Raw genomic sequence first — 26,708 nt, forward strand, 5'->3', positions numbered from 1 at the left:
AAATTGTGATAAATCAAAGAACTAAATAAATGGACATATTCCTTGTTCATATATAAGAATACAAAATATTATTAGAATATCAGTACTTCTCAACTTGACTGATTTAATATGATCTCAGTATTAATAAGTGAAAGAAATCTGAAAACCTCACATACTGTATGATTTCAACTATACGACACTGAAAAAAAGACAAACTATGGAGACAGTAAAAAGATGAGTGGTGAAAAAAAGGCAAACTATGGAGACAGTAAAAAGATGAGTGGTTGCCAACAGATGGAATAGTGAAACAAAAACACAAAGAATTTTTAGGGTAGTGAAAGTACTGTACTCAATGACACTAAAACACTGAATGTGTGTCACTACGTATTTGTCCAGATACATAGAATGTACCACACTAAGAATAAACCCTATAGTAAACTATACACTCTGGGTAGTAATAATGTGTCATGTGGTCCATTAGTTGTCACAAATATACCAGCCTGGTGAGAGATACTGATAATGGGGTAGAGTATGTACCTATCGGGAAAAAAGGGTACATGAGGAATTATATCTTCACAATTCTGCTGTGAGCATAAAACTTCTCTTTTTAAAAAAGGACTATTTTTTAATAAAGCAAAACAGCTAAACAAACAAAATTAGCTCTTAGTAGCAAGATAGCTTTAGATAAATTCTCTTCTTTTTCTGTTTTTCCATCTGTTCAAGGATATGATGATGACAATTTCTTAAGGATATTATGATCTCAATGAGTTGATATTTTCCAAGAATTTAAAAGTGACTCACACATATTAAGGGTTTCTGAGAGAAATTTAAAATAATATAACTATCTTAGTTACTTTTCTTGTTGCTGAGACAAAATACACAACACCCAAAGTTAAAGAAGAAAAGATTTATTTTAGCTCACAGTTTGTAGAGCTTTCAGTCCATAATCAGCTGACTCCATGGCAGGGTGGTAAGACAGAGGGGCATTGCAGAGTAGAAACAGTTCATGGAAGGCAGAAGGCACCAAGCAAGCAAGCTACAAGCGATAAGCAACCACATTAGCCCTCTTTCTGTCCCTTATATTTTTATCCAGGTTACCCCAAAGTAGGTAACACTCACACCCAGGGTGAGGCACCTGTAATCCTGCCCAGACTATGCCAAACCAATCAGTGGACTAATTTACTAATCACATATCCTTAATCTCAGCATCACACACTCTAGATCCAGCCACCTCTGAAAAAGCCCATCAATGACCCAATAATGAGGCTTTGGGGGACTTCTAGACACAGCCGTTACAACAACCCTGTATTGTCAATGCTTGATAAATGATCTTTATCACCGTTTATCAAAAGTTTTCTGTTGACAGATTCTATGTCTAGCTTGTTTAGCTTTTGTAGCATAGCATCCAGCATGGGCTTTGACATATAGAAAATATTAAAGAAATACTAGTCAAATGAATGAATGATATGTCTAGCAATGGAATGGGCTGTCCAGATGGTCACTTCCTTGTTAATGTAATTATTTGGTCAGAGAATGTCATGATCACTTGTCACTAATGTATTAGAATAAATATAATACATAAAAGTGTCTAAAATTTCTTCCAAATCTGAAACTGCATTATTGTATTTTTACTTGAAAGCAAAGTCTGTGTCTGTGACCTTTCTCAACCATTTAATACACTGCTTGGTAATATGCATTAAAAAATAAATGCATGAATTAAACCATCTTTTACAGGTATATTGCTTTTCAATTATATTGAATAGAAGGCCATTTTAAAAGTACTTTTCTCTTTATATATTTTTATCTGACCAATTACAATGCTTTCTTTTTTTAAAATTAGATATCTTTTTATTTATTTATTTATTTATTTATTTTGGTACAGGGGATCGAACTCGGGTCCTTGTTCTTGCGAGGCAGGCGATGGAACCACTGAGCTAAATACCCGGCTACAATGCTTTCTTTGTAGCAAAATTCTGTCCTAATGTCAATGATTTTGGATATCTCCTTACTAAGTAAAATATAAATGTATATCCTAAAACAAATTAGGCACACTTCTACTTTTATGCCTAGAATTTAAATTCTTCAAAGCAAGTTTTTTGTTGTTTTTGTTTGTTTGTTTGTTTTTTGGCAAAATGTTCAGCCTGGAGAGACCAGACCAAAATCTGCTAGGTTACTAGCCATTTTTGTGTGAAAGAAAGAAAATGAAAACAAAAAAATGAGTTGAGTACTGTGAATGTGACAGTTTGTCAGTGAAGAACATTAACCTTTCTAAACCAACCTTTCTAAATAGTCCTGATAAGAATAGAAATATTCTAACCTTTACTATCTTTGGATGATCCCTACGCTCACCCCAAATCTTTCCACTTCTACATTTGTTTCCTCCAGTTCTGCAAAGGTTCATTTAAAAATTAAAAATTAAAAAAAAAAAACCCTGAAAGAAAAATCTAGTATCTCATAAGTCTGCCTTAAGGTTATTCTATCCATGATGAACAAGTAAACGGTGAGTCATGCAGCAAATTTTCAACTCAATGGGTAAGGATGAAAAGAAAAGTTAATTGAATTTTTATCAGCAACACAGGAAGAATGACCATTTTCCCTAGCATAAGTAGAAGATTCCTCAGACACGTTAATTATTCAGCAAATGGCATTTACAGTACAAACAGATAGTTGGTTAACAGAAAAGAGTGTCCGAAATCAATTCTAGATAACAGGTATTTCGATAGACTAGAATGGTGAAAAGCCTGTACAGTACTCATTTAACTCAAATCTCCCTTTTAGTTAGTAGGCAGCATTTATTATAAGCCGGCGCCACCGTTAAGTTCTGACTTGCCCTCTCCTTTCACTTCCCCTTGCTCTTTTCAGGGAGCCCCTCTTCCTCTTCCTGGTAACCAGGCTTGCCAACCCCGCCCCGTAGATTGGCAGGGCAGAGGGACGGGATGGCGCATGCGCACGGGCCTGTCTGGCGTATCAAGAAGGCCCCAAGGCCCGTTGACCCTTAGTGGGGCTCCCAGCCGCTCCCCTTGACAAGAGGGAGCTTTTGGAAGCTGTGTCTCTGTGAGTTGTGGATACTTCTCTTGGGTGCCGGTTTGAACGCCAAATTTTTGCCACGCAAGGAAGACGTAGACTTTATCAATGAGTATGTAGATCTCCATAATGAGCTCCGCGGCACAGTCGTCCCTGGAGCGGCTAACGTCCGCTTCCTGGTGAGGCGCGAGGGCGGAGGGCCGTTTCCCAGCCTCCCACCTACCTCCCTTGTCACCCGGTTTCTTTCTGAGTTGGAAAATTTAAGCCACTGCTTTGAGTCCTAAGAATCCCGGAGAACTCCACTTGTAGTTTAGGATTTAAAATATTGTACACGTAAATGTGCTGCCACTCTAATACATGGTTACTGCATGATTTTGTATGGAGGCCTTGGCCTGAGGCACAGATTTTAAGAGGCTGCCAATTCAAGGTACTTCAAGGTAATTTTTTAAAAATCAACGACTTTTTTAAAATTAAAAACCAATGCAAAAATATCAGTAATGGAGAAGGTTTCAAATTTTTAAACAAGACAGCATCCTTGGTACGAATTTGAAGCAAGTGAGGCTCATTCAGGTTGAACCAAGTGCAAGTTCAGATCATGTTTTTATTTAAAGTTTTGAATTTTTCCCATTGTGGAAGTTTTCAGATTAATTCTGACTTTTAAAAATATTATTTATTTTGACTATTGAATTTTTTGGACACCCACTTCAAATTTTCCTCCCACAGTAGTTTTAGTCTTCGCACCCTAGACTAGACCCCGATTTTGGGTTCTCTAACAGTGTTGTTCTGTCCTCCCCAAGCCTTTTTATTCTATTTCCATTTAACATATCATCAACTATTCCCTTGTTGCTATGGAGATTTTATGATAGTCATTAAAAATGGCTACAAAAATCCAGCAAGTGATAACTATCCTCCTAGTAGGCAATTAGTAGCTTCTAATTTGCATTATAAATTGTATTGCAAACACTACCTCTACACATTATCATCTCATCGTCTCCTCATTCAGGATTGTTCCTTACCAAAAATTTCAGATATGGAATAAATAACTTAAAGGTACAATTTTTTTTTAAATTGTAAATGCTATTTTGAAAATATTTTACATATTGGACATGTTTTAGGTCTTGTTCGTGTTCTTTACATCTTGTATTATCACCATTCCCTCATATGTACAGCTCTTCCTTATATGTACAGCTGTACTTTGGTACTCTACTACTTTGAAACTCACTGAGCTTGGTACTTGAATTTTGACTCAAAAATTTTATCCTGGTACTCATAGTTTGCTTGGTACGGAATGCACAAATTAGAACTTGTTCATGTGAAGTGCCTCTAACTTGCGGTGCTTTCCAACCAAAAAAATGTTTTTGTACTGTTCGTTTTTGGTACTGTTGCACTTTCTGGAACCAATTAACAATTAACCAGGGTACCACTATAGACCTATCTGCTGAACAAGGTTTTATTCCGAGCCAGATTCTCTTTTCTTTCTTTTTTTTTTTTTCTTTTTTGCAGTACCGGGGATCGAACTCAGCACCTTGAGCTTGCAAGGCAGCTGCAGAGCCACTGAGCTAAATCCTGGGCCCCTCAGATTTTCCTGTTTTAAATTCAAACATAGAATTCAGAGATATTTAGGAGTTTTAGCTATATATTTTTCACCTTTTGTGTTTGTTTCTTCCAAATTTGCAGTTATCCTTCCTCCTGAAAATAAACAGAATATTTCCTGAAATGTTTTATAGGTTTATATTTTTGATCTCTAAAAATATAAAGCATAAAATACACTTGTGAACCCACACTCTGTAATTTAAAATATGAACAAGTTTAAAGTAATGGTATGGTATTTTCAGTATAGTTTTAAGACTCCACCTAAATTTTTACCTGTTTCTTCTTCATAAAAGTGTGTGTGTATTTTTACCAAATATTTTCTATGAAATAAATAATAAGTGTAAATACTATAAAACTATGTTCTATTTGGAACTTCTCCAAATAGAGCATGCATGTTTGGAAATCATAAATTTTATTTTTATTCTTTACTGGTTAGTCTTAGCTTTTTAATACATGTGCTTCACATTGCAAATTCCAAAATTAATCAGTGTCAGCAGTTTTCTTCCTAATATTAAAAAGACCTCAAAAGACTTAAATTATGAGAACCTCCCTCTTATGTTATGCTATTAATGTGTAGTATTTTTGGTTTACCTTGTTTTAAAATACCAAAAAAATCTTGCTTTTAAAAATTAGTAGTAAAAAATACATACTATAACGTTTATCATTTTAACCATTTTAAAGTCTGTAGTTGTGGCATTAATTACATTCATATTGTTGTGCAATCATCACAACCATCTATCTTCAGAATTTTTTTTCATGTTCGTTAACTGTAACTATATACCTGTCAAGCAGTTAGTCTCCATTCCCTTCTCCCCTTAATTCCTGAATTCTGTTTCAGAATCCTATTTTCTGTTTCTATAAACCTGCCTACTAAAGGAACCTTATAAATGGAATCACACAATATTCATCTTTGTCACTGGTTTCTTTCAGTCAGCGAAATTTCTAAGTTCATCCATGTTATGGGATGTGTTAGAATTTCCTTCCTCTTGGGCCAGGGATTTAGCTCAGTGGTTCTGCCACCTGCCTTGCCAGTACAAGGTCCCAAGTTTGATCCCTGGTCCCAAAAAAAAAAAAAAAAAAAAAAAGAATTGCTTTCCTCTTTAAAACCAAGTAATATTCTGCTGTATGTTATACTAATTTTGTTTATCTGTTCATCTGTCCATGAACACTTGGGCTGTTTTTAACCTTTAAGCTGTTATATTTAATGCTGCACTGAGCATGTGTGTTCACACATTATTTCAGATCCTGCTTCTCCCCTTTCTAGTAATTACGCAAAACTGAAATTCCTGGGTCATATGTTAACTTTATGTTTTATTTTTTATAAGAGTAGCCATTCTGTTTTTCTTGGTGGCTGACCCAGTTTCTTATCAGGAATGCACAAAGATTTCAGTCTCTTTACATCCTCGCCAGCACTTGTTATTATCTGATTTTTTGATGATAGCAGTTTAGTTGATTTGACTCTTAAGCCAGATTGTTAATATGATTAACTGAGAGCCACATAAGGGATTAGTAAATCAAACTTCTGAGTGATTAGATCTGAGTGATTCATAGAGGTGTAACCTTGCATACAATATCTTGTCTTTGCCCTTTTCTGATACTATTCCCCTGCTCTGCTTCCCAGCCTACATGAAATAAGGAGCTTTACTCCACCACTTGATTCTACTATGATGTTTCTACCTTGGGGCTAGCAGACCTTGGACTGAACTCTTGAAACCATGAGCCAAACTAAAACTCTCTTCTTTTAAGTTGTGTTTCATGTTTTGTTCCAGCAATAGGAAAGCTCATCATTACAGAAAATTGGTACCAAAGATGTGTAGTCTTTGTTGTAATGGTACCTGACCATATAGTTCAGAGAAGGCTTTGGAAAGTGTGTGGGATGAATTTGCACAGACTTAAAGATGCAGGCTATAGTAGTTGTGATTTTCTGTAAGCAGAGCTTGATGGGTAGCTCTAGTTAGAGCTCAAAGACCAGAACCCTGATAGGAAAGCAGAGAGTGAAGGCGAGACTAATGAAGTTTCAGGTGAGAACATGACTTTTGGCAATTAGACAAGAGGACATGCATGTTTTATTCTGGAAAACCATTTTTCTATGTTTATCCACGCCCTAAAACTTTGTGTATAGCTGATCTTAAGGGCAATAAGCTAATTGATGTGGAGAAGAAAATTTCAAATCTATCCAATGTTCAGGTGATGGTATGAGTACTGCAGGCTGCTTTTGAGAATCAGGAGCAAAGAGCAGAGAATCAAAATTTGAACCACTTAAATTTTGGCTCCAGTAAAACCACATATAAATCTGGGGGCCAAAGAAAGTATGGTTGCCAAAGACATTAGTGCAATTTAAAAGAAGCCAAGTGCTTTGAACTGAGACAACAAGAAACAAAGATGCTTTGAGGGTATCTCAGGTATCCGTAAGACAGCACCTATTGCTTTGAGGGTATCTCAGGTATCCGCAAGACACCACCTATTGCAAGCTTAAGACTACAAAAGTATAAACCTTTCATTTGAGAAAGGTTGGGACTCTGCTAGAGAACAGTCATATAGGAAATTGTTACCCTGGGATTCATTTCACCCTGTTCAGCCATCCAAGCACTCAGAGGCCTCTTCAGATATTGTCCAGGGGGGCAACCTTGGAGTTCATTTCAGCCCTTGACATGATCCATGTCATGGTTATTCGGGCATGCAGATATAAGAGTTGCAGAGTAATAGAAGCTTCTACCCAGATTTCAAAGGAGGTCCTGAGAAGGCAAGCAATGTCTTCTGAGAGAGGAGTCCAAAAACTGGGAATTAAGCCAAAGGAACGCATGAAGTTGGAGATACCAAGAATGGGAAACATCTGCTGAGGAAAGACACAACCCAAATACAGAGCCAGCCCTAATATGGGCTAATACCTGCAAGACCACCTGGGTGGGGTTGCCCAAGCTCTTTGGAATTCACATGTCACCACCACATGCCCTGAATTCTGAAAAGGAGCTACTGGACTTAATGTTTGCTCTCTGGGTTTTGGTCTTGCTTTGGTCCTATTCTTTTTTATCACCCTATTCTTCCTCGTTAGAATGGGAATGTTTACCCTATATATTTATATATTAGAAATATGTAACTTGCTTTTAAATTTTTATTTTTATGGGTTTATTTTGGGGCTCTAAATTCTGTTCCATTAGTCTGTATGTCTCTTTGTATGCCAGTACCATACTGTTTGAGTGTATTGTAGTGTTGTGTCCATCCAAGTCATCTAATTCTGTCCTTGGAGGAAGTATGAGTCTTCCAAGTGCATTCTTTCCATTCAAATTATTTTGGCTATTCAGAGTCCCTTCAGATTCTGTATGAATTTTAGCATAGATTTTTTTTACATTTCTGAAGCAAACATCATGGGATTTTGATTTGGGGTTAAACTGATTTGTAGAACAATTTGGATAATAAAAGCATCTTAACAATATTAAGTCTTCCAATCCATGAATATAACAGTATATCATTCCACTCAATAGTATTTTTCTATAATATTTTATAGTTTTCAGTATACAAATGTTTCCCTCTTTGATTAAATTTATCCCTATTTTATTATTTTTCTTACTATTACCATGAAGTTGTTTACCTAGTTTTCCTTTTCAGATTGCTCACTGTTAATATATAACGGTGAATCTTATTTTGTTATTAATTTTGTAACCTACTCTTTTACTGAACTGTCATTGACTCTAACAGGTTTTTTTGTGGGATTCTTCAGGATTTTCTACATATCAAATTTTATCATCTGAGAATGGAGATAATTTTACTTCTTGCTTTCCAATTGAGATACTTTCAATTTCTTTTTCAGAGCTTAATTGCTCTGATTAGGATATCTGATTGTATGCTGATTGGAAATGACAAAAATTACCATTGTCTCTTGCTTAATCTTGTGGGAAAAGCTTTCTGTCTTTCACCACTAAGTATCATATTAGCTGTGAATTATGTGGCTTTTGCTATGTTGAGGCAGTTTTTATTTCTTTTTCTGATCAATTGAGATAATGATTGTCTTTTTTATATTGATGTAGTTTATTGTTGATCAATTTTCGTATGTGGAGTCATCCTTACATACAAGAAATGTTTGATGGAATTCACCAGTAAAGCTATCCTTGGCCTTTCTTTATTGGAAGTTTTAATTATTGATTCAATCTCTTTATTAGTTATGTCTAGTTACAGTTTCTTTTTCTTTTTAACTCAACCTTGGTTATGTGCTGCTAAGAATCTGTTTTATCTAGGTTATCCTATTTGTTGGCTTACATTTGTTACTGTCATAATCATTTTTCTTTCTGTTAGATCAGTAATAATATACTCTCCTTTCATTTTCGAGACAGGGTCTCACTCTGTAGTTCAGGTTGGCCTCAACTATGTAGTTCAAACTGGCCTTGAATTCACAGCAATCCTCCTGCCTCAGCTTCCTAGGTGCTCAGATTACAGGCATTTGCCACCATACTCGGCCTCTTCTTTATTTCTGACTTTATTTATTTGAGTCTTCTCTCCTATTTTCTTGATCAATCTAGTTAAACCTTTGCCAGATCCTTGATCTTCTTGAATAGCCAACATTTAGTTCTGTTGGTTTTCTCCATATTTTTATTCTCAATTTTATGTATCTGTGCTCTTTTATTATTTTCCTCCTCTGCTAGCTTTGAGTTTAGTTTGTTTTACTTTTTCTAATTCCTTGAAGTGTACAGGCTAAATTGTTGATTTGGAGTCTTTCATTTTTTTAAAATGTAACCTGACACAGGTGTACATTCTCCTCTTATCACTGGCTTTACTACATCCCATAACTTTGAGGATATTGTTTTCATTTTTATATATTCTAATTTTTCTGGTGATTTATTTGTTGATCCATTGGTTGTTTTAAGTGAGCACTGACTGGGCATGGTGGTAGATGCCTATAATCCTATCACTCTAGGAGGTAGAGACAGAAGGATCCAAGTTCCAGACCATCCTGAGCAACATTCTGACTTAGCACTCTGTCTCAAAATAAAAAATGAAAAAGGGCCAGAGATGTAGTTCATAAAGGCCTGGGTCCCCAGTACCACACACACACACACACACACACACACACACACACACACACAGAAGGTGTTATAGTTTGTGACTAGCTGTCCCCTCAAAAGCCTCATGAGGTCATATGGCTTTTTCAGAGGTGGCTGAATCTAGAGAGTGTGATGCTGGGAATAAAGATGTGTGATTCCTAAATCAGTCCACTGATTGGTTTAGCAGTGCCCTAATCCAGTAGTCTGGATGAGATAAAGGGGGCAGAAAGATGCTGTTGAGATCCCTTGTTGCTTTTGCTACTGTGTGGGTGCCATGAACTGTTTCTCCTCTACGATGCCCCTCTGCATGTGCCACTCTGCCTTGGAGCCAGCTGATTATAGACTGAAACCTCTAAAAACTGTGAACTAAATAAGCCCTTTCCCTTTAACTTTGGGTGTCAGGCATTTTGTTTCAGTAATGAGAGAAAAGTCACTAAGACAGAAAGTGTTTTTTGCATCATTATTTTATTATAATTATTTATGCTGTTTAGATTTATCAGGACTAGCAAATGATTTCTTTGCTAATCATTGCTTCTTATATCCCACTTCTTTCTGGATTCAGTTTTATTCTGCCTGAAGTACTTTTCCCAATAGTTTTTTCAGTAATGATGTGTAAATAATAAAGTCAATATTTCTATATCTAAAAATCTTCATTTCACACTCACTCTTGAATGACAGGGTTTTCTCTCAGAATTTATCTCCTGGCTTTCCCTGTTGCATCTGACATTTCTTCCATTAATTGAACTAAGCAGTTCCCAAAGTATGGTCCTTATACAAACAACATGAGTGTTACTTGTCAGCTTGTTAGAAATGAAAATTCTTAGACCCTTCCCTAGACCTATTGAATCTGAAATCCTGGGTTTTAAACCCAATAATCTGTATTTTCAATTCCTCCATATCATTTTGAAAGTACCAACATTTGAGCTTCCAGTTCTTATTTTCCCTTTTTTAAAGATAATTTGTCTTTCATCATCAAGTATTTTAAATATTTTGTTTGGCCTGTAGTTTTACCATACTGGTGCTAAGTTTGCATTTACTTTTATTTATTCTGTTCAAGACTTGATCTTCTTGAATCTTTGTATTGATACCTATTGAGAAGATCAAAATGCTTCCATACTATTCCACATAGTATTCCTCTTCCCCAACATCTCTAGTCTCCCTTTTTTGAATTCCTATTACATGTCTCATGTTTTCATTCATTTTCTTCACAGCTATTCTTACCCCTCATATTGTCTCTTTTTCTCTGTTATTAATTCTGAGTCATTTCTTTTCAAAACTGCCTTTCAGTCACTAGTTTTCTTTTCAGCTTTTTATAATATATTTAAGAGGTCCATTTTTTTAAAATTTCTAGATCTTTTTATTTAAAAATGTCCATTTTCTCCAGTGTTGTATTCTTATGATTTTATTTATACACTCATTTTACTAATCATTTTAATTATTGTAATAAAATAGTTCTAGTTTCTTATTGTTTTCTTCAGGTGTTAATTCTCTTGTTTTACCTACTCATCCTCTGTCACGTTCATAATTTTCAATCACATGCTCATCTTCAGTAGAAATTGTGTGTGAAACAGTTGTCTAAGTTATGAGGAAATATTGCCACAGAGTAATATTTTGCTTCAATGCTCTTTTACAATAAGCTTTTATATTAATTTTGTATTTGCATATTTTACAGGCAAATGTAAATACAGTCTCCACCGGTATGCATAGTATAGGCCTAGCACTTATATTTCTCATATGACCTTTTCTTTTCTTTTTTATCTAATATTCTTGTCATTTCCCTGGGTGGGTGTAAATAATTTTCTAGTGTCCTTTCATTTAGGAAGCACTTATGGTCCTAATTTTTCCAAAGATATCAGACCTAGAACTTGCTTTATGTGGCTGGATGGCTGCATCTTCTGTTCCCATATTAGTAATATATTTATGTATGTATACTCTATATCTATATATCATTTATATCTACATTTTTATCTGATAAAACAGCTACTCTCCTCAGATTGGGCTCATGAATTTACACCCTGGCTTTTGACTTTTCACCTCTGGTACCTATATCTTTGTACAACATTACCTTTCTTTTCTTTGAGTTCAGTGGAATTTGAGAATGTTTTCATCTTGTGTAGATTGAACTATATGAAGTTGTTGTCCACCTACTTTTTTTATTTAAAAAAAAAGTAATTTCATAGATTCAACCTAATTTTTTATTCATAATGTTTATATATTTTTAATATCAGAGTATTGTATCTTAATTTAGTTCTTTTTGTTGTGGAAGCTGTCTTATATTATTGGATGCTACAAACTTGGAATCCCTCTCATCTTTTTCTGGGTGCTCATAAAGTTGAGTGGCTACTAATTCTAACAATATTGTAGTACTAGTAGAAGGCCCAAAGGATAGGTTTGGGCTATCCTTATCTACCCAAAAATGATCTATAGTTTGATATTTAATATTAATTTTTACTTCAAATATTACATATACAGTTTCTATCTTTAAAAAGTTACAGTCGCTGTTAACATCTTTTAATAGCCACTTCAGTCACATTCCCTTGCTTTGCCCATTCCCAGAAACAATAATTTTTATGAGTTTGATATGAATTCTTCTGGTTCATTTTTTTAAACATTTGAGTACATATCTGATTATTCACATCAAAAATATAATGTTGTTTTGGTGTTTTTGTTTTATATTTCCATAAATGTTATCATGAGGTACTTATTATGTCACTTGGTTTTTCACTCAGAGCTGTACCTTTGAGATTTATTCAAGTTAGTATATATCTAGTATATTTCTATTTGCTGTGATATTTATCCTACAATTGTATCACATATTTTATCTACCCATTTAGATTGTTTCAAAAATAAATAAAATATGAATAGACCAGAATATTTGAAAAGTGAGGGTAACCAGTCATGTTAAATTTTATACATATTATAAAGCCTAAGTAAGTAAAATAATATAGTACTGGTATATTTAAAAAGTAACCCATTTGAAATATATAGAGAATTCAGATTTAAGGTAAATATGTAAGGGAGTTTAGTATGTGATAATAGTACCATCTGAAATGTGTGAGATATGGATAGACTTTTTAAATTTTTGATATTAGTAGAACTCAGTAATAATTTGAAAAAGGTAATGTTCTACTCATACATCAGTATAAACTCCAAGTAGATCAATGATTCTCTATAGACTAGCCAAGAAAAGTATTGCTGAACTTTTGGAGTCTGGGTGTTCTCAAAAGTGAGATATAACATTTAAGGGTAGTTTTAATTTTCAGTTATGTCACTATAAACAAAGTTGTGCATATTTTCATGTTAGTAGGGATCTGTTAGTATCCTTTATCCATTTTTAAGAGCTTTAACCTTTTTTTTCCTTTCCTTATTTATCTGAGAAATTAGCCCTTCATCTGTGACATGAATTATAATTATTTTCCACAGTATATTATGGTTTTTTATAAACTTATTATATTCTTACCATTCAGACTTTACATATATTTATGTAGCTGATCAATCAGTTTTTGAAAATTGCTTCTGGATTTGGGTGTAAAAGTCAGAAAGACTTGCCCTGCTCTATGCATTAACTGGTTTTGAGAACAAAACAATAAAATCCCTTTAGAGAAGAATCCAACAAGATCTACAGAGTTATAGATTTATTTTCTCATCAGCCTTCAGATCCCATTTGTATTTATTCTACTAACATAACATGTAAGAAGAAAATGGAATCACAGCAAGGTTATTCATTGTATCAATATAACATTGCTTAATAGTAGCAATTGATTAGAAAAATACCAAAATTGTGCATTAAGAGGCCAAAGTAATTTTGGTTCATCAAAATAAAAGAATATCATGCTTCTGTTGGGGGAAAAAGATGCAGAAGCTCTCTATATTAACAAGGAAATATCTAGTTGACCGTGAAAAAGGCTGGGACAATTTGACTCATTTCATGTAAGAAAGAGAAATGAAAAGAATGTAAGTTTTTATTTAAAAAAAACAGCCAGGCATGATGATGCATGCCTGTAATCCCAGCACTTGGGGAGCATGAGACAGGAGGATCACCAGGAGTTTAAGGCCTACCTGGGCTACATAGGAAGTTCAAGCCCAGCCTGAACTACATAGCAACTCCTTGTCTCAAAAAACAAACAAACAACAATGGACATATCCACAAGGAACCAGCTGGTTATCTGTGTAAGGCCAACAGGATGTGGGAGGGTAGGGAGCAGGACAATAGAACTTGTCAATAATTTTATTAGGTTTTTACTTTATAAACTATTGGGTATATTACCTGTTCAAAAAATAAAATAGCAGGGCTGGGGATTTAGCTCAGTGGTTCCACCGACTGCCCCGAAATGAGTTCGATCCCCAGTACCAAAAAAACAACAAAAAATTAAATAGCAATGTATTGGATAATACATAGAATAAGGCTCTTAATAATGTATTTCCTTCTCTCCTTGTTATTCCTGTTATGTACAATTCATTATTTACATGTGTTCATTTTCTAAAATCAGTAATATGTATATTTTGGCAAGGACTGTCTCTTTGATCAAACCAAACTCCTCTGAGTCCTCTTCTTAATGAGACCTTCAACTTGGGCCCATCCTATGGCCTGACAAGTTTTAACAAAAATTCTACCTAACCAAACTTAGAAAGAATGCCTAACCATTAATATTTAACTACCCTGGTTTTCCTTGAGCAAGAATTCCTTAGGTCAGTTTAACAAGAACTACTCAACTCTTGAGGTGTCATCTTAGTAATTCTTCAGCCATTGACCTCCTTATTCCATTCCATGGGTTAAATACCATTTGTCCTTGCCGTATTTGGATTTGAGCCAACCTCTCTACTTTACTACTGTGATGGTCTTGACACCTGTCACAATAGTGTTGAATAAAGTCTTCCTTGTTGTGTTAACGAAATGTCACAAATAATTTTTTCTTTAACAGTTATGGTGCTGTGATGTGGATAGAATTGGTTTCATCATTAGACCCCTGGATCTCTCAACCAAAGCCCCCAAGTACACACTTTTGAAGTCTTAAGTCCTCAAGCCTGACTGAGTGATCATTGGTGAGTTTGACTCATGAGCCAGTGCTCTGGATGATGGTTTGTTGAAGAACAGTGAGGATAGATTTTGATTCTTAAAATTCTGAGTAAAGCTCTAATGCTGTATTAGAGTTCCAGACCTCTTTGTTTGAAAGGTATATCCTGGGTCGGAAATATTTTCTTGATACTCTTTTCAAGTGGGAATTAATTCTCTGAATCCGAGACTAGAAGTTGTTTTTTTTTTTGGCTCTATCCTTTGAGGGGAGGTTCTCTTCTTGCGTCTTATGTTGGCTATTTTTCCTGGCAATTATAAAGTCTATTTCCTGGCTATTATAAAGTCTGTTCTCTATATCTGATCATACCTCTCCCATGGGAATTTCTTGGCATAATGAGCCCCTTTCCCCTTAAACTCCTGGCAACTCGATGCTCCACCAATTCTGTCTGGTTCCTGTACTGCTGGCATAGTTGTACTAGGGATAATTTGTAAATCAGAGGCCTCTTTTGGAAATTTCAGCTTTCCCAAAAGGCTCCTCTAAACTTCTCCCTTCTTCCTTATTTGCAACTGTAACTTTATTCATGATTACATAAAGAAATCTGGAACTGGGCCAGGGATTTAGCTCAGTGGTTCCACTGCCTGCTTTGCAAGCGCAAGGTCCCGAGTTTGATCCCCTGTACCAAAAAAAAATAAAATAAAATAAAATAAATCTGGAACTATCATAATTTATTTGTACACAGTCATGAGAAGCAATTCATTAAAATGCTTCAAACTTAGAATTCAGAATTAGATTTCTTAAATTTAAATCCAGGTTTCACAATTTACTATGAGACATTAAGCAATCTACTTAACCTCCTCGTGTTTTAGTTACAACCTCTGTGAAACAGAAATATAGCCAATGTGACTGCACATATGATGGTATATTCCATATAGGCTAGATGTATACACAGTAAGTTATACCATCCAGATTTGTGTAAGTACACTCTATGATGTTCACACAATGGCACAACTGCTTGATACCTTTTTCAGAATATATCTCTATTTCCAAGTGTGCATGACTACTAATACTGCACACTGTGTAGGATAATTGTGAAAATTAAGTTAGAGAGTGCATTTGAAAAAACTAAATGTAGGAACTTTTGCATGATAAAAGTAGGAACTCTTTGCATGAATTATATTCAAAATAAGTCAATAGAAGGAGAGCCATGGGGCATTTCCCTTATGATTATGTCAAATAAGTTTTCCTCTATAGAAATTCCACAAACAAGACTCATAAGTACAATGTTAGAGTCATTTTCCTTAAATGAAAGAACTCTAAGAAAATAACTTACAACATAAGAAAAGCTTATTACTATTATTTTCTCTGCTTTGTGTGTGTGTGTGTGTGTGTGTGTGTGTGTGTGTGTGTGTGTGTGTTTTCCAGACTTAGGATGTAGCTCTATCACAAACTGCAAGAGCATGGGGAAAGAAATGTGCGCTTGAACGTAATAGTCATTTGGAAGAAGTACAAATGGCCCATTCTACATTTGCTGTTATTGGTGAAAATATGTGGGCTGGCCCTCAAAATGAATTTAATGCCAGCATTGCTATCAGAAGTTGGTATGAAGAAAGGAAAAAGTATACTTTTGAAAATGACAGTTGCTCTGAAGACTGTTCTCATTATATTCAGGTATATAATTTTAATGTTTTTATGAATTCCATAGACTTCTTAAATGCTTTGCTTCCTAGTTTTGTTTTATATTTATAAATAAACTCAAATGGTAAAATTATTACTTCTAAGGAAGTCAAAATTCTAATCAGTCCTCTATCTTCAAAATATCCATAATTCCTTCAATTATGTAAACCATATCATCAAAACATTCCTTTAATTATAGTGTCTTAGTTACTTTTTTTGTTGCTGAGACCAGAAATGCCCAACACCCAAAGTTAAAGGAGGAAAGGTTTATTTGGCTCACAATTTGTAGAGGCGTCGGTCCATAGTTGGCTGGCTCCAAGCCAGCGCAGCATGGGGGAGGGGCATCAGAGAGGAGAAACAACAGTGTGTGGCATGGAATGCAGGAGGCAGTAAAAGCAGCAAGCAAGGGTAGCAGCAGTACCAGCAGCAGCAAAACAGAAGCAGCCTTTTATACTACTCTATCCAGGCCGTAAACTTATTGATTAGTGCCACCCATACCCCGGGTGGGGCACCCTTAATCCAAGCATCACACACTTAATCCTAGCATCACACATCCTGGATCCAGCCATCTCTGAAAACCCCCACCTATGACCAAATGAGGCTTTAAGGCTTTCTAGGTATGAGCCATAAAATATAGCATACCCAAAGATGAAAGACTGTTCTGAAAATAGTACACACTGGAAAGGGAAATAAGAATACAGTAAATAATTATTTACAAATTACTGACCACAAAAAAAATAAAATCTTGATTTTTTGCACCAATCAGTATTCATAGTACTGTACAACAGACTGATTAAAAACTTTTAAGCAAAACTTAATAGCATTATTTCCCTGCCTCGTGTCCAGTAATCCATGCTTATACCTTATATTCCATGAATACTGATACACTTTTTATTATCTATATACCCCTTTATTATTTCATATATCACACTGTTTAATAATCATCTAATTCTATATCTGGTAATACACAGAAACCAGAGACTTTTACTTCTCATACACATATTCTCAACATTATATGACATTATTAAAGTCTTCAGTAACTATTTGTATCAGAACCAAGAATTAAGATTATATATGAATGGAATGTATGACTATTCATAAAATAAGATAGTAATGTTTAGAATTAAATTTTGTATTTTTTGAAAACTATATTCTAGCTCATTTGGGACAGGTCTTATAAAGTTGGTTGCACTGTGACTGCATGTTCAACAGTTGGAACTATTCAACATGCGGCAATTTTTATATGCAATTATGCACCAGGGTAAGTTACTTTAAATTAATAAAAATATAAAACTAAACAATAATTAAAGCTTAAGTTTTCCTAGGTTCTAGTATATTCTTCTAAATGTTTTTATTAACCATAAAAGAATTAAATATAAGGTTTTTGTTAAAGGTGAGATATTTTCAATTCCGTAATGAAATAAGTCATAATTGGGCATATTGATTTTACTTGTAAGTTAGCCAAGTGATACCTCCTAAAAGAATCTTAACTTTAGTATAATTTCACAATATCTAAACTAATTAAGATTTAAAATATTTTCAAAAGTAGTTTATTCCCATATTTGTAATAAAATTCAAAAGAAAACAAAAGTAGGTATGTTAAAATTTACCTAAGTAGTAATAATTGTTTCAGGAATATATCAGTTTTGAAACATGAAGATTATTTAACAGGCTCCTAGTGGAAATGGGATTGTTGATTGGGGCTGCTTTTTTGCATGTAAAGAGTTATAACATCTTAGACATGGAAGAGCACTTCAGAAGTCTTCAGTTCTTTTCATTTACTCATCATGTAACTATCCTATATCTGAGAACCTGCCTCTGAGAGTAAATAACTTCCTTTCAAATGAGCTTCCATCTCTTGAGAGCTCTGATGAAAAGTCCCAGGCTTTCTTACAATTTGATATTGTAAATAACAGTATAACTTCCAAATAAATAAGAAAAAATTCTAATGAACACTTTTACAAACTAAAAGTTGACTACCTACTAAGATTGAGAAAGAATCTCTGCCAAATAAAATCCTATAGGACTAAACCAAAAAGAAAAAGCAGAAAACATTGATTGCTGATTACATTCTCCAGGGTGAAAAACAATAGAACTGTAATATATAAGATGAACTAGACTTAAAAAGCCCTTTCCTGATTAAAAACTGACTACATTTAGTTTATAGTCTTATTAAAAAGAAAAACTTGTTAATGAGTGAACACATAAATAATATTTTAACTGCATAATAAAATACACTATAAAATAAAGCTGAATTATCAAATAAGGAATGATTAATGTATAAGACAGATAAGGTAGTTAAAGATGGAGCTGACATTTGATCTGAAAGACAAATGATAAGATGACTAACCAGTATTCCAGGTGTAAGTGTATGCATAAAATCTGTGAAGTTGTATGAGTTCAGTATGTTTGATAAATGGACAATTAGAGGTAGGAGTTGAAGTTAGCTGACAGTTTAACATACTCTGTTAAAGAATTTGAAATTTATTCTAAGTAATGACAAAGCCATTGGAAGCTCTTAAACAAGTGAGCAACATAGTCTCATTTACACTTTGAAAAGAACAATTTTTTTTCACTAAGTTTATTGGTACATTTTAGGTGTATAATACAGTTACATTCATCATTGGGATCTTGTACCTTTACATGGTATATCTTGGTTCTTATTTTTTTCCCCATTCCCCTGCCCTCCCTTCCCTATTTACAAAGACTTTGTTTCCATTTTTTTCCTTTACTCAAGTTTTTACTTTTCCCTGCTTTCCTTTCCCCTACCACTCCCACTTCCCCTACTCCTTTAGACCTTTTCTTCCTATTTCACATTACCAATTATACATTTTGATCCTTATTTACACTTTTAGTTTGAAAAGAACAATTTAAAAAAGATTACTATGGGTGTTCTACAGAGGATGGAATATAACAAATAAGGGTACAAACAAGAAGTACAATTTGAAGGCTGTTTCTATACTACAGGCTATAGACTATGATATCTTGGATTAGGGTTTTATCTTGTGGACTGGTTTTCTACTGCTGCATATTCAATTACCACACATGTGGTGATTTAAAGCAATACTCATTTATTATCACAGTCCTGTAAGTCATAAATCCAGGCACATTGTGGCTGAACTCTCTACTTAGTGACTCAAAAGCCAAAATCACTGTGTCACCTGAACTGTTAATTGGGGGTCATGGGGGAAATCTTTTTCCAAGCTTATTCAGGCTATTCAAAGAATTCATTTCCATATGGTTGTAGGGCTTAGTTTCCCCCTTCTTTAATGGCTGTCAGCCAGCCATTGTTTTCATCTTCTATAGACTCTCTGTATTCTTTCACAAATATTTCCCTTCATCTTCAAGTCAGCAAAGTGTGTCAGTATTCTCATGCTTCAAATATCTTTTTCTTCTATGATGAGCCAAAGTAAACTGTGATTTCAAAACACTTAACTGTTTGGATCAAGCCTACCTGGATAATATCAATATGTTAAGGTCACCTGTGCCATATAATATAATCATGGAAGTAAAAGCCGTCATATTCACTGTCCTGAAAGCATGTAGTGACAGTTGTTGAATGTTGTGGCCCAACTTAGAATTCTCCATGTTACACTGTGTTGTGAGGAAAGCTCAGTTTCTGGATATATTATGCAGGTGGAGCCAATAATAACAGCTGATGGATTTCACTTTAAGGATAGGCAGAATGGAATAATCAAACTATACTGTGGTGGTTTTTTCTTCTTTCAATTTTTCAAGGGCTTTAGTTTGAAAAACTGAGTAAATATTAATGTCAGTAACTCAGACAGGGATGATCAGTAGTTATTTTTTATGTTTAGTCATATTAGGTAGAAAAATAAATGTAGGATGTGTAAGTGAATAATATGGAGATAACCATATGAAGATCTGCAGTAGATTTCTAAATAGAGAGAACTGCTAGTATAAAGACCTTGATACAGACATGTGTCATGGGGTTGAATGAGGCTACTTTGTGAGATAGTGAATAAACAGGCTTAAAAACTAGCTCCTTGAGCACTACAATATTTCAAACTCAGGTGCTAATAGAGGGAAATTAAAAGAAGCTAATAAGATATGACAATACCAAAAACATTCTGTTAAGGTTCTTGGAAGTTAAGGGAAGAACATAAGAAATTCAAGGTATTAACTGCATCAGATGGTCCTGAAAGATGAGGAAGAAGGTAATCTTTAATTAAGATGAAGGGATTAGTGACCTTGATCACAATAGTGAGTACAGGGTTTGCCATGGCTATAATGATAAAATGGTGGGATTACTCCTTCTTCTTTCTACTCTCCTGATCCATGGGCTTTTTTGTCTTGAAATTTCTATCCATTTTTCTTTTGATACAAATATGAGCAAGTCTACCTATGAGGGATATAGAGTTAAACATTTGTCAGTCAACGCAGTCCAATTTTTATTTCATTATGTACCCAAAATATGCAATCATAGCTATCTCTCTTTAAAATAGTTAATAGAAAAATGAGTCTTTTATAGCATTAGAAATACTAAGCAAAATGAGAATAAGAGAAATAAATGAAAAATTAACAATGTGTAGTAAGCAGAATACTGCTCCCACCTAAAAGATATGTCCATATCTCAATTCTCAGAATTTATATTACTTTATATACCTGCTTTGAGAAAGACATAATTATGATAAGGATCTTGAGATAAGGGGTTTATGCTTTATTATGCTGGTGAGCACTAAATGCAATGATATGTATTCTTGTAAGAGAGAAGGAGAATCAGACAAACACAACCAGAAAATGAGGAGGTGATGTGACCAGAAGGAAGAGATTGGAGTGATGCACCTACAGGCCAAGGAACTGCAAAGGCCACCAGAAGCATAAGAAGGAAAAGTCAAAGCACAGATTCTCTCTTAGAACCTCTGGAGGGAATACAGTCCTGCCAAGAACTTTATTTTAGACTTTAGGCCTCCAGAACTATGTGGGAATGAATTTCTGTTGTTTTCAATGACCTCATTTGCAATAATTTGCTAATTTAGCTACAAGAAACAACTATAGAAGGAAAAAATAAAACAGATTTGGCCATACAGAAATATGAGTGAAAGACGACCTTAAAAATTCTCTCAGAACACAAAAATGAAGAATAGAAATGAATATATGTGTGATAAAAGGACTAGAATTGGGTATCAGAGATAAATCTACAAATTGGTGTTCCTAGAGAACAGAGACTAAATGAAAGAGAAGCAATTTTTTAAACTTTTATAATCTATAAGGATATGTCAGGATGGATGGAAGAGGCTTGCGGGTAGGCATGCCACAGCTCCCAGCCCAGAGGAAGCTTCCAGGTAGTGCCACAGCTCCTGGTGCAGAGGAGGATTCTGATTCTGAGTAGGCATGCCACAGCTCCCAGCACAAAGGAGTGAGCCATGTGGGCATGAGCAGCACACCCCTCCAACCCCCATCAAAATGAGAAGACATGTAAACGAGCCTCAGAACCAGACTTCCAGATCACCTACAGCAACCCCAAAGGGAAATGAGATGGAACAATCTGATACTCAAACACCTGGACTCCATAAACTAGCAATGAAAGATCTGGAAAAAAATGAAATCAGAAATAATTTCTCACATAACAACAGAGATTGTGCCCATAGTGCAAGACATGATTAATAAATCTAGAGAGGAAACAGATAAAAAAAATAGAGGAGCTGAGGAACATGATGGAATCCCAACATAGGAAACAAATGGAATCCATAAAACAGATGCAAACAGATTTCCAGGAGATTAACAACTCCATTAAAACTCTATGCAGCAGAATGAGCCAATGTGAAGACAGAATTTCAGATATAGAAGATAAGATTGCAAATAGTGACCAGGAAAAGAAAAATTTCTTTAAAATAGTAAGGGACCATGAGACACCAATCCAGCGGTTGCTAGACAGTGCAAAGAAGAATAACATAAGACTGATTGGAATCAATGAGACAAGAGAGAGTGCAGATGACATAAAAAAAAAACTGTTCAAAGAAGTAATGGCAGAAAACTTCCTGAGCAGGGGAAAAGAACTTGACATACAGATAAGTGAGGCATATAGGACTCCAACTAGCTTTGATCAAAAAAAAAATCTACACATAGGCATATAATTGTTAAGATTCTAGAAACCCAACAGAAGAACAAAATTCTACAAGCAGTTAGAGAAAAGAAACAAATCACATGCAAAGGAAAGCGCATCAGAATCACAGCAGACTTCTCAATGCAAACCCTCAAGGCAAGAAGACCTTGGAGTGATGTATTTCAAGCCCTAAATAAAAACAACCTCCAACCCTGACTGATGTACCCTGCAAAACTATCTTTCAAAATTGATGGTGAAATAAAATGTTTTCATGTCAAAGAGCACCTTAGGAACTTCATGAATATCAAACCAGCACTCCACAAAATTTTAGACAAAATCCTAGGAATAGATGAGGATCACCACCCCCAAAAAGTCCAGCAGAATGAATCTACTAGGCACAACAAGAAATTAAAAGCAAAGGGGGAGAATCCAACAAAGAGAAAAAATCATGACTATGATAACTCCATATATATCAGTTATAACCATCAATGTTAATGGTCTCAATTCACCAATCAAAAGAAATAGGCTGGCAGAATGGGTCAAGAAGCAAGATCCAAAACTATGCTGCACACAAGAAACACACTTAATTCAAAAAGAAACTAATAGACTAAAAGTTAAAGGGTGGAAAACAATACTCCATGCAACAGGAATCAGAAAAAAAGCAGGAGTAGCTATCCTCTTTGCAGACCAAGTGCATTTCAAACCCATACTGATTAAGAGAGACAAAGAAGGACACTATATCCTTGTAAAGGGAACAATCCAAGAGGAAGAGATGACAATCATAAATATTTATGCACCAAACACTACTGCACCCAACTATGTAAAACAAATACTAATGGACATGAAAAATCATATAAGCACCAATACAATAGTGCTGGGGGACTGCAATAGCCCATTGTCACATATGGATAGATCAACTAGACAAAAAACCAGCGATGAAATACTAGAACTCAATCAAATTTATGAACAAATAAACTTAACATGTTTAGAGTGTTTCACCCCACAAAATCTTAATACACATTCTTTTCAGCTGCACATGAGTAGTTCTCCAAAATAGACCACATACTTGCTCATAGAACATATTTAAGTAAGTGCAAAGGAATTGAAGTTATCCACTGTATATTATCAGACCATAGTGTGATGAAATTGGAGATCAATAGCAAAAGAAACTGCAAAAACATCATAAACACACGGAAATTTTACAACACACTTCTGAATAACCAATGGGTCACAGAGGAAATTAAAGAAATTAGATATTTCCTTCAATTAAATGACAATGACAGTACAACATATTGGAATCTATGGGACACAATGAAAGCAGTCTCACGAGGGAAATTCATAACAGTGAATGCTTGTATTAGGAAAACAGAGCGAGCCCAATTAAACACCTGATGCTGAACCTCAAGCTTCTAGAAAAAGAAGAGCAGGGCAAACCCAAAGCCCATACATAGAAAGGAGAAAATCATAAAGATCAGGGCAGAAATCAATGCAGTGGAGACTAAGAAAATAATACAAAAAATCAAGGAAGCCAAGAGTTGGTTCTTCGAAAGAATCAACAAAATTGACAAACCCTTAACCAACCTCATCAGAAAAGGAAAGAAAAGGGCCAAATCCATGCAATTAGGAATGAAAAGGGTGAAATTACAACAGACCTAGCAGAAATCTAGAGGACCATCAATATCTACTTTGAGAACCTATACACCAATAAGAAATGCATATATTCCTAGATATGTATGAATTACCAAAGTTGAATGAAGAAGACATAAAAATTCTAAACAACCCAATATCAATCAATGAAATTGAAAAAATAATTTAAAACTTAGCAAGTAAGAAAATTCCAGGTCCTGGTGGCTTCACCACTGAATTCTACAAGACATTTAGAGAGGTACAACTGCCACTACTGTTTAAACTCTTCAATGAAATTGAAAGGGAAGCAATACTCCTAAATTAATTCCTGGAAGCAAGCATCACCTTGATCCCCAAAGCAGAGAAAGACCCAACTGAAAAGGAGAACTATAGGCCAATCTCACTAATGAACATAGATGCAAAAATCCTTAATAAGATACTTGCAAACAGAATGCAGAAGATCATCAAGAAGATCATACACCCTGATGAAGTGGGAGTCATCCCAGGGATGCAGGGATTTTTCAACATATGCAAATCAATCAATGTCATACACTTTATCCATACAGCCAAGGACAAAAACCATATGATCATCTCAATAGATGCAGAAAAAGCATTTGACAAACTCCAACATACATCTATGATTTTAAAACCCTACAAAAAATCAGAATAGATGGTCTTTACCTCAATCTTACAAAATCCATCTATGAAAGACCAATAGCCAATATCATATTAAATGGTCAAAAACTGAAATCCTTCACATTAAAATCAGGAACAAGACAAAGATATCCACTATCACCACTCCTGTTCAATATAGTTTTGGAATCATTAGCCTCAGCAATTAGACAAGAGAAGGAAACAAAAGGAATAAAGATAGGAAAGGAAGAAGTCAAATTGTCATTGTTTGCAGATGACATGATACTGTATATATAAGACCCCAAAAATGCCAGCAAAACTCTTCTAGACTTAATAACCAAATTCAGTAGAGTAGCTGGATACAAGATCAACACACAAAAATCAATAGCTTTCCTCTACACGAACAACAGACTCACTGAAACAGAAACAGGGCAAACAATTCCTTTTACAATAGCATCCAAAAAACTTAAATACCTAGGAATCAACCTAACAAAAGAAATCAAAGACCTCTTCTCTGAAAACTATAGCAGTCTGAAGAGAGAAATTGAAGATGGTATCAGAAAATGGAAAGACATCCCCTGCTCCTGGGTAGTATGAATCAATGTAGTGAAAATGGCCATACTTCCAAAATTGCTATATAGATTCAATGCAATCCCAATAGAAATCCCAGCAGCATACTTCATGGACCTTGAGAAAACAATCCAAACATTCATTTGGAACAAGAAGAGACCCAGAATAGCAAAAGCAAATCTAGGCAACAGAGACATGGCAGTGGGTATTACAACCCCCAACTTTAAACTCTACCACAAAGCTACTGTGAGAAAAACAGCACGGTACTGGCAAAGAAACAGACCTTAGGACCAGTGGAACAGATTAGAAGATGCAGAAACAACTCCAGACTCACTCAGCCATCTCACCTTCAATAAAGGAGCTAAACACCCTCACTGGAGGAAAGATACCCTCTTTAATAAATGGTGCTGGAAAAATTGGGTTTCAAATTGTCAAAGATTAAAACTAGACCTATATCTCTCACCATGAACTAAACTAAAATCAAAATGGATTAAGGATCTAAATATTAAAATAGAAACACTGAATTGGCTGGAACAGAAGTTAGGTAGAACTCTTGAAGACATTGGGGTAGGAAAAGATTTTATGAACAAAACCTCAGTTGCCTGTGAACTAGCACAAACAATCAACAAGTGGCATCTCTTATTAAAAAGCTTCTGCACAGCAAAAGAAACCACCAGCAGTGTGAAGAGACAACCTACAATGTGGGAAAAAATCTTCACCTGCTGTTCCTCAGACAAAGGTCTCCTATCTCAAATCTATAAAGAACTTAAAAAAAATCAGACCTCCAAAATTTAAAGACCCAATCCAAAAATGGGCATCTGTAATGAACAAACATTTCTCAGACAAAGAAGTAGAAATGGCAAATAAACATATGAAAAAATGTTCAACATCACTGGTCATTCGAGAGATGCAAATGAAAACAAGGCAGAGATTCCACCTCACTCCAGAAAGAATGTCTGCTATCATGAAATAAACCAATAACAAATGCTGGTGGGGCTTTGGTGATAGAGGAACCCTGCTCAACTGCTGGTGAGAGTGTAGACTGGTGCAACCACTGTGGAAAACAATATGGAGATATCTCAAAGAACTAGGACTGGAAGTTCCATTTGACCCATCTATTCCCCTGCTGGGTATCTTCCCCAAAGAATTAAAAGAATCATACCACGGTGATATATGTGCACCCATGTTCATAGCAGCACAATTTGTAATAGCTAAAGGTTGGAACCAGCCCAATTACCCATCAACCGGAGACTGGATAAAGAAAATGCAGGGTTTTTAAAAATAAAATGGAGTACTACTCAGCCATAAAAAATGAGAAATTAGAGACATTGATAGCTAAATGAATGCATTGAGGCAATATTCTTAAGTGAAGTAGAGCACATGTGTAAATACCGAATAGTTTCTCTGGTGTGAGAAACTGAAAGTGTAAATAAGGACTAAAAGTTATAATAGATAATGTGAAATAGGAAGAAAAGGGGCAAAGGGAAAGGG

At 35.0% G+C, this 26,708-nt stretch overlaps 1 protein-coding gene across 1 annotated transcript in view; it reads left to right on the forward strand.

The window, feature by feature from the left end:
- Positions 1-2,915: 2,915 nt before the first annotated feature.
- The window catches only part of Glipr1l2 (GLIPR1 like 2), a 36,558-nt gene continuing 12,765 nt past the window's right edge, over positions 2,916-26,708 (forward strand). Inside the window, 4 exon segments of the mRNA XM_021258317.2 lie at positions 2,916-3,182; positions 16,070-16,315; positions 17,479-17,582; positions 24,506-24,510. Of these exon segments, the coding sequence (XP_021113976.2) occupies positions 2,916-3,182; positions 16,070-16,315; positions 17,479-17,582; positions 24,506-24,510 (622 nt within the window).

The sequence above is a fragment of the Heterocephalus glaber genome, unplaced genomic scaffold (genome assembly GCF_053883595.1).
Source record: "Heterocephalus glaber isolate CG9 unplaced genomic scaffold, H.glaber_assembly_v1.0 deba00001571, whole genome shotgun sequence".
Classification (NCBI taxonomy): domain Eukaryota; kingdom Metazoa; phylum Chordata; class Mammalia; order Rodentia; family Bathyergidae; genus Heterocephalus; species Heterocephalus glaber.